This window comes from Ictalurus furcatus, chromosome 6, assembly GCF_023375685.1.
Source record: "Ictalurus furcatus strain D&B chromosome 6, Billie_1.0, whole genome shotgun sequence".
Classification (NCBI taxonomy): Eukaryota; Metazoa; Chordata; class Actinopteri; order Siluriformes; family Ictaluridae; genus Ictalurus; species Ictalurus furcatus.
The window spans coordinates 18452364-18467910 of record NC_071260.1 but is presented as its reverse complement, the minus strand read 5'-3'; the positions used below and the strand labels follow the sequence as shown (position 1 = coordinate 18467910).

The following is a 15547-nucleotide window of genomic DNA, read 5'->3' as shown; positions in this document are numbered from 1 at the left end:
AAGTATAATTGAATGCTCAACATGAGAACCCTGGCTGGTATAGAATCAAATGCATAGTGTTGCCGTTGGGTCATGCTTCATGCAGTGTTCACTTATGGTGTTAAATGGGTTTAATCTGCAAGCTTGACGTACATGAAACAGGTGAAAGGTCTGTGCTAAATGGAAATGAATTATGTCTATTTTATCCCTCAGGCTTCAATATATGACAGTTTATGGCCCTAACCCTCATAACAGTAAAAACTCCTGCCCTTGATGTTTTTTTAGTACCAATGCACACATCTAATCCCCTCTGTATCAAAATATTGGCTAATACGGCTCTGGAGTGGTGCAACAGAACCTGGCAATAGTGGCGTTTGCCCTATTGTCAGGAGATCATGAGTTTGAATCCCGAAGATGCCACAGCAGTCTATGACTGGAGTCCAAGACGGTTTTCTGGATGGGAAAGATGGCGTACTCGCTCTTCCCTGAATGGCACTAGACAATCATTGGTGTCTGGGTGCATGTATGCAGAAGAGTGTAGATGGCGCTCTCCCCCAAGTGTGTTCAGCTCCCTGTGATGTAGCATGAGCAGCAGTTTGAAAAAACGTGCTGGCTTCAGGTGTCCCCGATTGGTAGCTTGGGATAGGGGAGTTAGCTTGTAGAGGGGAATTGACAACTGACCAAATTGAGATTTAGGTTATAATCAATGCCTGGACGGTGATTTCAGTATTTGAATGCTGATGTGTCAAAGGGTATTCAAATACTTGTGCGTATCCTTTTGACATACATTCTGTTTTACTCTTTTTTTTAACCTCCAGGGACGATGTGTAACCATGGATGCAGTGTGAAGGCAAATACAAGAATTTCCTTTGTAGTCTTTCTCTATTGGGGTATAAACAGGATCTGAAGATGCCTAAGCTGATTTATTTATTACAGTTTCCCTATTATATAGGCATGCCTCACACCTCTACCTGACACCTTAAATCTGTACGTGTATGAGGTTATTGTCTAACTAGCTTCTGTCAGACACACAACCATGTTTGTTTCAGAGAGACAGGAACAGTAATACGTGTTAAAGGCTTGTAAATCAAATAAGCCATGTCTTAGTTTAAAGTGATATCACGGCACATGACTTGTACTGTCAAGTCGTAAGGTTTTGAGATTAGATCAGATAATGTTTTGGTAAAAAATGTTCAATGGTTTAGTTTTTGCTGGTAAATAAATTGTTCAGAGTAGTCATTTTCTTAAGCATTACTCAGACAGTTTCATACCAGTGGGTATTGATAGTGACAGTTGTGCTTAAGAGTTTGGGTTTGGAGGTACAGGTCATCACTTCCGTATCAGTGATTTAACATCATTAACAGATATTAATCCCTGTATAGCCTTTGTATTTGCAATGCCAGGAATACTATTTTATTAGGCTGTTAGAGCTGAGTACATGCCAGTAAACACTTTCTCACATGGAGGAGATTTGGGGAGTGGCTGGGTCACGATTGGCTGTTGCTAGACGACCCGTGTTGCACGTCTCCACAGCAACAGCGTTCTCCACATCCTGAACTGAACACCAGTCTTTGGAGGGCAATTCCTGCCTGTGTTTGGATATCCTTCATGCATCACATTTATTTTGCCAGTGAATGGGATTGGTTCCTGTTGTGCGTAGTGTTACAATACCATTTATGATACTTAATGTTTCTGCTTCGAGATTTATGTAGATAAACTGTGAAATTTGCAGGATTCTATGAAAATTAGGCTGAGATATCTTTAATGTGATATAGCAGCCAACAAAATTCAAGTGAAAAAATAGACGTGTTTTAAGGGGGAAAAGGAAAAACATACCCTTTTATTTATGGAGCATGTGACTGTGGTCAGAATTAACCAATCACATGTTCAAAAGTAATTATCTTACATCTGCCATCAATGAGGTGATTCTGATTAGCCCCAAACTTTTTCGGTAGGATTTTCTTGTTGATTTCTTGGTTTCATCTGACTGCTGAAGCCATGGTTTGCAAAGCGCTTACAAAGCATGTAAGGGGTGTCTTTGTAGAAATGTATTGATCAGGTGAGAAGTACAAAAGAATTTCTAAAACATTAGATGTACCATGGAACACTGAAGGACATCACCAATTGGAGAAAATGTGTCACCACAGTGACATTGCCAAGAACAGGATGTACCACCAAAATTGATGAAAGGACAAAAGGAATAACCTGTCATGGAGGCTGCCAAAAGACCAACAGCAGCATTAAACGAGCTGCAGGAATATCTGGCAAGTACTGGTAACTGGATGGGGTTAAAAAAAGAAGGAAAAAAAAAAATTCCAAGCATGACTAAATCATCCCAAACCATGTGGCAAAATGAGTTATGGTCAGATGAGACCAAGATATATCTTTTTAAGCATAATTCTAAAAAAAATATGTTTGGTGCAAAAAACAGCTTATTGGGAATTCGATGGAGTAGGACACGAAGTTGGAGGCTCCTGCTGATTTCAATTAAAATTGTAATTCATTAGTGCTTTTCGGTCATACGATATATTTTGACTTTTTCTACTCTGTTTCCTTGTTTGCAATTTTAACTTTGTGGTATGTTAAAATGTCTGGAAAGAACACGAAAACCTGTGGTAGCATTCAGAAACGACTGAGGCCAAGTGTGCGCGCCGTGAGTGAGTCCCCTTCTCCCCCTGTATCCGCGTCGCCGAGTGGTGACCCTGACTTCGCCACATTCAGGCTTGAGCTGCTGGCTTTACTGAGGAAGGACGTCGCCGATATTTTTAAAAAGGAGCTCCAGGAGACTCTCAGGGGTGCGCTGTCTACTATCCAGCTTGACCTACAGGCCGTGAAAACACAGCTGGCTAGTGATAAAGTTTCTACAGAGGCTACCATATCAACACTGAAAGGTACTGTTGGGGAAATGGAGCACGCTCTCTCCGGTTGCACCAATGACATAGTTCATATGAAGACTACTATCAAGTCTCTCACTGTGACCGTGACTCAATTGGAGAATAAATGTGAGGATTTGGAGTTGGGGTCACGGCGCAATAACGTTAGGATAGTGGGAGTTCCAGAGGGCCCTGACACATGTACAACTGCTGCTGTAGCGGCCTTGTTAAAAGAAGCGTTTGGTCTGGAGAAGGAGCCGGTTTTGGACTGGTCCCACCGGACCCTTCAGCCGAAGCCCAAGCCTGGTGAACGACCACGAGCTATTGTGTGCAGATTCCACTATCACAGTGACTGTGTTGACATTTTACTGTGTTGAGAGAGAGATCCAGCGGATTAAAGTGAGGGATTTGACCATCTCCGTTTTCCCTGACTACACAGCCAAGACAGCCCGGGCCCGGGCCGCATTTAACGGGGTTCGGCGTCAACTTCATGGTATTGAGGGTGCTCGCTATGGAATACTTCACCCGGCTCAGCTTCGCATTACATATAATGGTGTTCAGAAGGACTTTATTTCAGCGGAGGAAGCAGGAGACTATGTTAAACTCTTGATATCAGGGTGAACTGCATCACCTACACAGCGGAGTCTTTTTCGCTCTTCTTTTATTTTTATTTTTTTGCACTCGGCCTTCCAGCTCTTCAGAATTCGGATTCTTATTGAAGATATTGTCGTTGCATTACTTCACCTAGATTTTGTGGACTTACTCCTCTTAAAATTTTGTTGGTTAGTTCAGCTTACTCTCCGAGTTTTCACATTGTGGACAACGTTCGGTTTTTGTAGGATACACTGCTGTCTCATTTGTTTATGGAGACTTTGGGTGTGTGGGTGTTTGGAGGATTGTGAGAGTAAGCAGAACATGCCAATGCTTTGAAGGATGTACTGTTATTTAATTGTGAATCTGTTTTTAGAGGATTTAAACCTAACATGGTGAACAAATTATATTATAGAATTCAGGCAATTTTACTGGGGTTATCTCATACAGTGTAGCAAGTAATAATCTGGAAAGACCTTTGTAATATCACAGTCTAAAACTGGATTTAAAGAGAAGCAAATTAGTAAATGAATGACATGTAAATGAATCATACGTAATAATCATACGGAAAATGTATCACTTGAATATGAATCACATGAAGAAAAAAAAAACAGCTTATTATCCAAAGAACACCATACCCAAGGTGAAACATGGTGGTGGCAGCATGTGAACTATGAGGCTGCTTCTCTTTGTGTGGGACCATGGGCTATTCAAGATACAGAGAATTATGGATAAAGCACAAATCCAAGTCAGAGCCCAGAACTAAATCCTTTTGAATACCTGTGGAATACTTGAAGAGGGCTGTGCACAGGAGAGCCCCTTGCAATTTGATAGGTCTGGAGTATGTTTGCAAGGAAGGAGTGGAATAAAATTGCCAATAGTTGGGAAAAAGATCTGCCATAAATTATCCTGGTTTATTTATTTTTTTACATCCCAAAAACCTACAATTTTAATAATGGTATGTAGACTTTTTATATCCACTGTACATTTACTTGATATTTCTATGAAGGCAAATGAGGCATGAGAATGGTACATGGTTAATTAATCTGGATGTATTTGCCTCAGGATATGTGGTTGACAGATAAGCAGATTTTTTTTTTGTTTATGTTTATCCCAATCACTAGTTCAGAGCCCATGTGTGCTGTGGTTCGATTAAAAGCTGCTTCAGTTACCCAGTTTTGTGTTGATTAATGTATCTTTACTAGCTATCGGTCAGACTTTTCATAACAGTTTCTGTGATGGAGAATGTAGGTCTAGGATGCCATGTTGGTGTGTTTTGTTTTAAAATACTCTGTAGACTTTGTTGTACAGATTAAAAGTCATTTTGTCTTGCATTTGGTGTGTATTAGCAGTATTCATTACAGTTTATGCTGATAAATAGTTCATGCTGGACAAATGTGTATTATTGACAAAGACAAAAAGACTAGACCTATACACATGAAGTTTATATTATACAACGCACTACGGTGACATTCTTTCTTCACTTCTCCTGGCTTGTTGGGAAGGTTCAGAGTGCAGAGTTAGCCTTGATACTGTTAAGGGAAACCGATTTACATTTCCTTTGAGGTAGATATCTGCGAAAGAGTGGGATTACACCTGCATGCAGGATTGCTATAATTATCACTAAAATGCCAACAGGATTATTTAGCAGCTCATGATAATCTTTAATCTGTATGATAGTTTTATTGTATTAAAGTTAGTGCTGCAGACAGAATGATTGAAAGCTGCCTAATTTACACAAATGTGTATTCAATATGTGCAACAGAGGAAGCTGGGCTAAAATATTGTTTGTATTTTTTATCAACGTAGAAACTTTGTAGGGTCAATTTATGAACAGGTTTTGTTTGTCTGCTCAGTCCGGCTATGATAATGCTCTGAATGAACTCTGGCCACGTGAACTCTGAGTCGCATACTGCAAACACTCTTGATAGGGGAGAGAGAGAATGCCGTCCCTCGGCATCCAAGAGTTGCGCCACTCCGGAGTGCCCCAGTTGCGATTTGAAACCACATACAAATTTGGCTTGAATGTGATTGGGAAAAGTCAGATTTCTGAATGAAACGCGGGAGGTTGTGGCTCAGGTGGTTGAGCGGGTTGTCCACTAATCGTAGGGTTGGCGGTTCGATTCCCGGCCCACATGACTCCACATGCCGAAGTGTCCTTGAGCAAGACACTGAACCCCTAGTTGCAAGCTAGCACCTTGCATGGCATCTCTGCTACCATTGGTATGTGAGGGTGAATGAGACACAGTGTCATGGATAAAAGCACTATCTATATAAGTGCAGACCATTTATAACAATAATTTACAAAACCCTGATTTTAAACAGAATTTTAATAAGGCCCTAAGTTATCTTCTGTACAGATTGTTTGCAATGCTTATGTCAGCCTGTGCATCATGTGTCATCTAGATTTTGATCTAGATTTAGTCAGTCTGTTTTGCACTGCTGGTGTGTGGCGTATATATCTTACATGGTGACACTGTATATTGATTGACTAATAGGTTTAGTTATATTTGCTATACCAATGAGAAATAGATGAAATCCTCTTTCATCACTGTGCTGCATGTCTTATTCATGACTTTCAATATATATAACCCATCTCACACAGCCTCTTTCCCCCACCCCCTCTCTTTTCTCTCTCTCTCTCTCTCTCTCGCTCTCACTCTCTCTTGCAGACAGAGAATCTGGATGGGGCCTTTCTAGTCCCAGACATCAAGCTGCACAGTAATCCATCTGCGTTTAATGTATACTGTAATGTTCGGCGGTGTGTACTGGACTGGCAGCAGAAGGAGACCTCCCTGGCCCTGGCGTCCCGCAACTCTGTGCAGAGTGGTGACTCGGACAGTGAGGAGGAGGAGGAGTACCGTGAACCTGCTGTCAAACTACCCAAGGTTCGTGGATCACAACAGTGTTGATAAGACCCTACTGCAAACCTAACGTTAATTTATTATTATAGATTTATTTAGCATCACATAGAAACAGGCCACCTGCCTAGTTGCTATATGAACAGAAACCAATGCAACAAGCAAATGAGTTGGCTTTTTCATCACTGCAGTTTCACACACAAACTGTGGAGTGAGGGCTGAGATTGTTGATCTTAGCTCAAGTTAGCAAATTTTAAAATTCAATACAATACAGTGGTGTGTTGACACAATACGATGTATTCACTGGTTATAACTACCATCCTGAGTTGATGGAACAGATAAATATCCAATCAGCTGGATGATTAGGTTGGTGATGAGCAACACCTTCAAGAGATCAAGCCACCTCCGTTTTTAAAAATTTTTTTGTCAGTGTATAGAACGCTCACCGCTGTTTTTATATTTATTCTGATATGTCGCCTAAATGCCTTTTTATATTCATTCGGCTTAAGGTGCTCTGCAAAAAAACGCTTAACTGCTGTACTTAAGCCTTTCTATGTTAGGGAAAACCATGGTGTATATGTTTCTAAATGCTTTAGCAGAGAAGTAATTCATAGTTTCTTCTTGTTTTTGTCAGATCATTGGTATTGGGCTGTGTGGAGTGTTTGAGCTTATTAAGGAGACACGGTTCTCACACCCCTCGCTGTGTCTGAGGAGCCTGCAGGCGCTGCTGGACATGCTGCAGGGACAACAGCCTGAGAGCTTCCAGACAGAACCTCCAGATGTGCTGGGTAAGTATTAACTTTTCTGTATTATTACGTGGGAATTTTTGGTGTGTGTCTCTCTGTCTGTCTTTCTCCATCACTCTCTCTCTCTCTCTCTCTTTCTCTCTTTCTCTGTCTCTCACTCACACACACATACACGCACATACACGCGTGCACAAAAATAAATTATTTGTGTTCTTGTCTGTACAGAATCTCTGTTCCACCTGCTCCTGGAGACCACAGTGCGCAGTACAGGAATGAATGACCCCACTGGTCAGGCTCTGACCGCTCTATCCTGTGCCTGTCTGTTCAGCTTGGTGGTGGCCTGGGGAGACACTGGGAAAACCCTACAGGCTGTATCCGCAATCCTCACCAATAATGGCAGCCATGCCTGCCAGACTATCCAGGTTAGAGCAGCTTTTTATCTGCACTGTGTCAGAATCCAAAAGAAAGGTGCTTTCTGCATTGAGACATGGATACCTAGGTATCTCCAGGATACCTAGGATCTCCAGATAACATCTGAAAAGATAATTGGGTTTTATAATGTACGAGTATAATATTTTGTATAATATTCCTTAAAGTAATTGCAGTGCTGTTCTCCAGAATTACTGGCCTCATATTCAAGAGAAATGTCAATGTTTTAAGTCTTCATCCATCACTACTTGGGAAGCACTTACCACACAAAAAATTATTGTAAAGGATTCTTAAAAGACATAAGCAATTAAAAATACCGTTAGGCGTAGTCAGGCCCGTAATAATGAAACAAAACCAAAAGTCTGGAACATAGGGTTGTGCAATTTAATAAAATTTTCGATTTCGATTATGGTCTCCAATGATTATGGAAACAAAATAATCAAGATGAAATGATTATTGTGCCCCATTCTGTTTCGCAATGTTCTCATTTTTCCAGTGGTCCCGTGTGCCATTTTTCTTTACAGTGGTGCGCTTTTGCCCCTCCCTATAAGGCCAAACTCTCTCCCCGCCAGGCTGTGGCGTTTTTAGTTCAGCTCGACCCAAGATGACAGAAAGAGAGCCTTTGGTCGACAAGAAAGATAAAACCATTTCAGCCGTTTGGAAACAATTTGGTTTTGAGGAGTTCAATGTGGAACAAAAAGAAATATTTGGTATCATTGTGCTCATTTCCTCTAGCGTCATAACAGCTGATCTAAATACGCTGATTTTCATTCTAGAGCTCACTAATAGTGAGAAACTACAGGCTGATATAAACCAGGAGACAGAATTTCATTAAAATTATTTTCTGGCGATGCGATTCGCCAAAATGCGTCATGTGGCGTGCTCCACTAGCTTACAAGATAGACATCAATACAGTAAAAAGAGATGTGGAAAACGCAGACATTTCGTGCAAAGGCATTAAAAAAACAAATGTAAGAAGCTATCCATAGCTCGAATAAGTAAGGAAAGTACATGTAAAGGCATAGTGATCTAATTTATTTTTAGCATTGCATTATTTAAGTGTATATATTTATTTATATATTTCATTTTATTTTATTTTTTTTCTTTTAGGTGAATTATGTTCAAGGAAATACACTGTTAAAAAGACAATAAAGCATAAAATTTTTATTTGTTTAAAAAAAATTTTCAATAAATGCATGATGTTTCCAAAATCAATGAGTAATTGTGTTTAATAATCGAATTTCGATATTGACCAAGATAATCGTGATTATGATATTTGCCATAATCGAGCAGCCCTACTGGAACAGTTGAAACATTTCCAGGAAGAGGCTGCATGAGTATATTGCATCCAACCAGAATCACAAAATTGCACAGTTTTATTGATTTTGGGGATGTCAGATTTAAAAAATGACCATTAGAGGTTGTTATTTTCCTGGTATATAAAATTATTATTTTCCTTGTATATAATTCCTGTTTCGCTGATCATTTTGAAGCCAGTGTTTTTTCAGTACTACTGAAAACTTCTGTTTTGAAAATCTGTTTATTAAAATAAAACATTGAGCATCCTTATGACTTTAAGCTCAAAAGATCGCTCACATGTTATTTGGTGCATAAGAAGGGTTTGTCAAACTTTGATTGCTTAATTTGATGCATAACAATTATAGCTTATTATATGACTATTGGATATAAAGGACGTTGAGTTCATGGTGACATCTAATTGCCACATGAGGAATGTTTAAAAGGGTTAGATCTGTTGATTCCGACTGATCACCACACGAGTTGTGTATGGGTGTGAGAGAAAGCATTCGAATGCAGTTGCAAACTCTTGCTTTTTTTTTTCTTCTACCAATTAACTATGGAAGAATCAACAGATAGTTTCATACAGACTGTGGGGTCCCACATGAAGACATGGATTAGTAAGATAGGTGGTGAGTATGTGGCTCTGTTACACATTAGATGTGTGGCACACATTAGAAAACATAAAAACAAATTAATGTTTAATGTATAAAATGTTTCAGTATTCTGTGCCTACAAGTGATGATGAACTGGGAAATGAAATGCGCACTGCTCCACCGACTTTTGAATAATGTGTTACATTGGTGTTGTGTCAGTGTCCTGATGACTGTTGTTGCTTGTAATTTTCTCAGGTGCAAAGCTTGCTTAAAAAGCGCTTGATTTTCATTTCTGCTCTACAAATGAGTACAAGTCAAGTTACTTGTATGCCACACAAGTAGCGACGCTTGTCCATCCTTGTATTGCTTTCTGAAACTCCTAGTTCTATCAAGCCAGTTTGCTTTCCAATTCTGGTTTGAAAATATAGAAGGATTAATAAGAATCACACACTCAGTACGTTTACGTGGACAACAATAATCCAACGTTAACCCGATTAAGACAATACTCTGATTAAGAAACTACCATGTAAACAGCAATTTTTAATTACCTTAATCCGATTAAAGTCATACTCGAAGTAAACAAAAATCTAATTAAGACATGTGGAGTACTCCTGTTTTTGTCACATTATTGAATTAATCACACTATTAATGTCGTGTGGGAGTTTTCACCGCATTTTGCAACAGGACACGTACACACACGGCAGTGCTCAACCGTTTTACGGCAAACAATAGAGCATGGCTGCGTCCCAAAACGCATACTTTAAGGACGCAGCCCACAGCTTCAGGCAGTCATCTATTTGCACGTACAGCATGACTAATAATTAACCGTACTTGAAGCATTCATAAAAATAAAAACACCCAAAACTGAATACGGTACCATAACGAAGACAAACTGTATGTCGATACATGAAATTCTGGAGGGAACGTCGAACGGCGTGGTGTGGTGACGTAATGATGTGTGCCGTTAATTGAACTATGTTCTATAACATGTAAAACGGGAACATGAAAGGAGTATTCTAAAAGCGACTCATGTAAACACCTTAATCACAATATTGTCTTATTCAGAATAAGGTCAATAGATTATTGCTGTCCATGTAAACGTAGTCAGTGACTGCTCTGCTGAAAAGGCCGGAGAAATGGCTCGCTAACAATGCCACACTGAATCTGTGGAATAAAACCAACAGAAATCTGATCATATAAAAGATAGAAAAAAGTTACATGTTGCATACCTGCTCTAAATGTAATGAGAAATCTTGTGAGAGTTCATCAGTACATGCTTTATTACATCTGACTGTGCTGCATAGGTTCCAACTATCCTGAATGCTCTACAAAGGAGTGTACAAGCAGTGTTAGTAGGGAAGGTCCAGATTCAGGACTGGTTTGGGAACGGCATCAAGCGAGCAGCACTGATGAACAAGTGGGTTCTGAAAGAGGTGAGCATCGACGAGGATGAGCACTGCCTGCTCCAAACCGATGGATCCTTCCTTTATCTGCTCTGTAAGGACGGTCTCTACAAAATCGGCTCAGGGTACAGCGGCACTGTCCGGGTAAGCCCATGTCCTTAAATATGTTTATAGTTTTTATATTTATATATATATATATATATATATATATATATATATATATATATATATATATATATATATATATATATATATATAAAAATATTTCTTATCTACAACCCCAATTCCAAGAAAGTTGGGACAGTATGGAAAATGCTAATAAAAACAAATGCAAGTTAAGGCTTTACTGTGCAAAGCAGAAGCCATATATCAACACTGTCCAGAAGCACCGGTGACTTCTCTGGGCTCGGTCTCATCTGAGATGGACAATAGCACAGTGGAATCGTGTTTTGTGGTCCGATGAGTCAACATCTCAAATAGTTTTTGGACAAAACAGCCGTCTTGTTCGCGGGCCAAAGAGGAAAATTACCGTCCAAGCTGTTATCAGCATCAGGTCCAAAAGCCAGCGTCTGTCATGGTATGGGGGTGTGTCAGTGCCCATGGCATGGGTAACTTACACATCTGTGAGTGCACCATTAATTCGGAAAAATATGTACACATTTTGGAGCAACATATGCTGCCATCCAGAGCAGGACAACGCCAAACCACATTCTGCCCAGATTACAAGCACATGGTTGGGTAAGCAGAGAGTGCGGGTGCTAGCATGGCCTGCCTGCAGTCCTGACCTGTCTCTAATTGAGAATGTGTGGCGCATTATGAAGCGCAAAATAAGGTAATGAAGGCCTCGTCCAAAAAAATTCCACTTGCTGAACTTAACCAACTGGTGTCTTCATTGTCGAAACGCTTAATAAGTGTTATTAAAAGAAAAGTGATGTTACACAGTGGTAACTGTCCCAACTTATTTGGAGTGTGTTGCAGTCATCAGATTTGAAGTGAGTGGATATTTTAAAAAATAAATTAAATTCACAAAGTAAAACATCAAATAATGTGTTTTCAATTTAGTAGAGGGGGAATTTAATGACTACTTCTTTTTTTTTTTTCCATTTTCCATACTGTCTCAACTTTTTCGGAATTGAGGCTGTAATTTAATATGGAACTTTAACAAATTTTATGAATTAGTTTGGTAATGGAAGATTGTATTATAAAGTTACAATTTGTGTGAATGTTATTATGGGATTATAAATTGTGTATTATTGCAGGGCCATGTGTATAACTCTACATCTCGCATCAGGAACCGAAAGGAGAAGAGGTCATGGTTGGGATTTGCTCAGGTAACAGCCTTCTTACCTATTTTCCTCCTAGAGATGATGAGTGCTACATTCAGTAGCAAAAAGCTGTAAATTCACTCTGTGTGTGTTTATAGGGCTCTCTGTTATATCGGGACATGAACAGTCACAGCATGGCAGCCATCAAGATCAATCCAGAGACTCTGGAGCAGGAGGGCACTGTTACAATGCCTGGTACAAACACCCGTATTTCTTCAAGTGCATGTCAGGGCAAACAGCTGCTTGAATAACGAGTGACTTTGTAAATCATTATGAAATTGTTATAGTGACACTGTAATTTGCATTATGTTGTGTAGTTAAAATTTTTTTTTTTTTAGAAAAATAGAAGATAGAAAATGGCAGGGAAAGTATTCATCTTTAAAATATGTTATTTTTTGTCCTGAGGTCTTCAAGCAGAAGGACAGAACATCATATTCACCGATGGAGAATATATCAACCAGATAGCAGCCTGCAAGGATGTAAGTACTAATTTGTTTTCATATAACTAACCACAGCTTTATTTATTTATTTATTTATTTATTTTTAGCTTTGATAGAGTAATTATTCATGCCTTTTGTGCTTCATGTGTAAGGGTGTTAATTGTGCAGATTATTATTCTGACAGAAATTATGACTTTACTGGAAATGTCACTTGCATTATAAACTAACCCCATAAGCATCAAAAGAAACCATGCAGTGTACCATGTGGCCGTTTTCTCAGGGTTATACCTACTATCTGATTATCTGTGAGAACCAGTCAGATGCAAATTTTATTTTCTTAAAGAGCTGTTACATATAGACAGTAAATAGTATTACTGAAATGCAGAGGACGTTTTACAGTCGGACAGAGAGATGGTATATACATATGCATAAATGTTTCCATCAGCAAACTTCAGACAGCTACCACGGATATCCTGGGGGGAGGAGAATGTGCATTCTGCAGCATTAAAGTATAGGAGAATTAAAGAATAATCTCCAATATACATTCACCTCACTCATTCACTCGAGCAAACAGACTCGGTACTATAAACAGGATATCACACTTCAGTGTCATGCCATGCTGTCTGAGCCGGATGTGGCTGTGTACGCCTGGCCATTGAAGACACTGGTTTGCTGCTAGGAGGAAGAAAGTCTTTTCCCCTATCATTCTCAGCATTATTCAACTGCACACACTCTGATTGCTTTATCTCACTGTTATATGTCTGTTAACAGACTTGTCACGGCAACCCAGATTCAATCCCACTGGGTTAGGAAGCATGAGGCATCATTTATGTCGCGGACTATTTAAAAACGCTGTTGAGTTTTATGTGGTGATTACACTGTCTTGGTGGCCTAATTAATTAGTGAGTAGAGAATCTGACTTGCTCTTTCGATGGCCATCTTTAGACTGCGTTTTTACTTGTTGAATGGCTCTGGGATACTTGGATAATTGGCTTCACACATATGATGCTTTATTTAAAGCACAGTTGCTGTTACAAATACAATAATTCCAGACACTGTATGAATCCCATGGACCACAAACAACCTATTGTATACATCCATATTTATGGAATTGTCAACAGTAACGTGTGTAATGTGTGATGTAGGATGGCTTTGTGGTGCGAATCTACGCTACGAGTACAGACCCTGCCTTGCAGCAAGAGTTGCAGCTCAAGTTGGCTAGAAAGTGTCTCCACGCCTGTGGCATCTCGCTTTTCGACTTGGAAAAAGACCTGCATATCATCAGTGAGTACACTTGTTGCAGTGATCATCACAGCTTCTGAAAACATTGCTGAGGATATACACTACCAGTCAAAAGTTTAGAAACACTCATTCTTTATTTTTATTTTTCTACATTTTAGAATAATAATAAAGTCATCAAAACTCTGGAGTAACACAAATGGAACTAGGGGAATTATGTTATGATAAAAATCCAAAATAAATCAAAATTATTTAATGTTTTAGCATCTTCAAAGTAGACACAGTTTTTGCCTAGAGTTTCCAGAAATGTCGTCTTGGCATTTTCTCAACCGATTTCTTGAGGAATCTCCCTGAGATGCTTTTTTAAAGAGTATTAAAGGCGTTCCCACCTATGCTGGACACTTACTGGCTGCTTTTCGGAATATTTCGCTCCGTTTAATTTATAAATATAATTTTAGTTTTCTACTGAAACAAATGAATATTTTGGCACGATTATATTTTTGTCTACAACATCGATTTCAAACATTTAATCATATACCTTCAGATCAAAAGGTTTTTAAGATCATGAGAAACATTTCATTCAAGTGTCTCCAAACTTTTGACCGGTAGTTTATGAAATCTTGCATGAAAATACAGCTCACGTTTGCCTGTTGATGTAAAACAATGTGCCGTAGTCACCTGAATTTATTTTTCATGTTTTAATGTTTGCAATCACATCCTCAGGCACAGGGTTTGATGAAGAAGCAGCACTGCTTGGAGCTGGTAGAGAGTTCGCTTTGATGAAAACAGCTTCTGGGAAGGTAGGTGTTTGCACCATAATGTTAGGAAAAGTCAAGGTGGTAAAGGAGGGCATTCGACACACATTTGAGAATGTGTGTGTGTGTTACATACTGTGATGTGTGTTACGTAATTATGATGTTGCAGATAAATCAATCAATTGTGTGCTCACCAAACTACTGTGCTTAATTGTTTTGCATGCTCCCCTTGTACAACAATTCTAAAGGATTGTTTAAAAAGTCCTTTGTTTTGAGCAGCAACATGGGAACACATTCGACATAACAACAGAGATGAATCTGCATTAACTTTTCTGTCATCAACTGGGAATTTTTGGTGTGTGTGTGTCTACATTAAAGCAAGGAAATGTGCACCTAGTTCATAAAACCTCTTGCATGCCTAAGTAACAGTAACTATTCTCCATGTCCTGTTAAATAATTAAGCTGGTTCCTCCTCACTGTAGAAGCGGTAGAAACGCACTCTTGTTTGGATTAGGGAATGGGTTTGGGAATATGAATGAACATAAATGCTTTGTCACTCTACATAAAACAACCTTGCAAACACTAGAAGCTAATAATGATCAGAAGGATAGCGTAACCGATAACTAACTGATAAAGTTGGTACAAGGCATATTTTGTAGCAATACTAAATGGACTAGTTTTAAAATAAAATTAGCAATTTCTCATGCATTCTGCGACATACTGTGGATATAGGCATCTATTCCTCATGGGTTTATTTATTTATTTATTTATTTATTTATTTTTTATTCCAGCTATTTCCTGCAGAAAGTTGTCCTTCTGCAGCTATTTCCTGCAGAAACTCTGACCGCTCCTGCCTGTTCCCTGATTTGTTTTTGTACCCTGCTTGCGATATCTTCTCATCAACTTAGCTAGCCCTTTATTTCCCAGAATAAAGCAGACATTGAAGATGAATAAGCATGAATACAGTAAACATGTTGCATGGTGCGCACAAGCACCACGCCACATCCAGTGCAC

The 15547-nt window shown here is 39.2% G+C and overlaps 1 protein-coding gene across 11 annotated transcripts in view; it reads left to right on the top strand.

Moving 5' to 3' along the window:
* mycbp2 (MYC binding protein 2) overlaps nucleotides 1-15547 on the top strand; it is a 69989-nt gene that overhangs the window by 5459 nt on the left and 48983 nt on the right. For all 11 annotated transcript variants that reach the window (XM_053626871.1, XM_053626867.1, XM_053626866.1 and 8 more), the window contains exons 3-11: nucleotides 6116-6331; nucleotides 6939-7092; nucleotides 7276-7472; nucleotides 10676-10918; nucleotides 12034-12105; nucleotides 12198-12294; nucleotides 12505-12578; nucleotides 13685-13823; nucleotides 14502-14578. In XM_053626871.1, coding sequence (XP_053482846.1) covers nucleotides 6116-6331; nucleotides 6939-7092; nucleotides 7276-7472; nucleotides 10676-10918; nucleotides 12034-12105; nucleotides 12198-12294; nucleotides 12505-12578; nucleotides 13685-13823; nucleotides 14502-14578 — 1269 coding nt within the window. The remainder of the gene's footprint in view (nucleotides 1-6115; nucleotides 6332-6938; nucleotides 7093-7275; nucleotides 7473-10675; nucleotides 10919-12033; nucleotides 12106-12197; nucleotides 12295-12504; nucleotides 12579-13684; nucleotides 13824-14501; nucleotides 14579-15547) is intronic.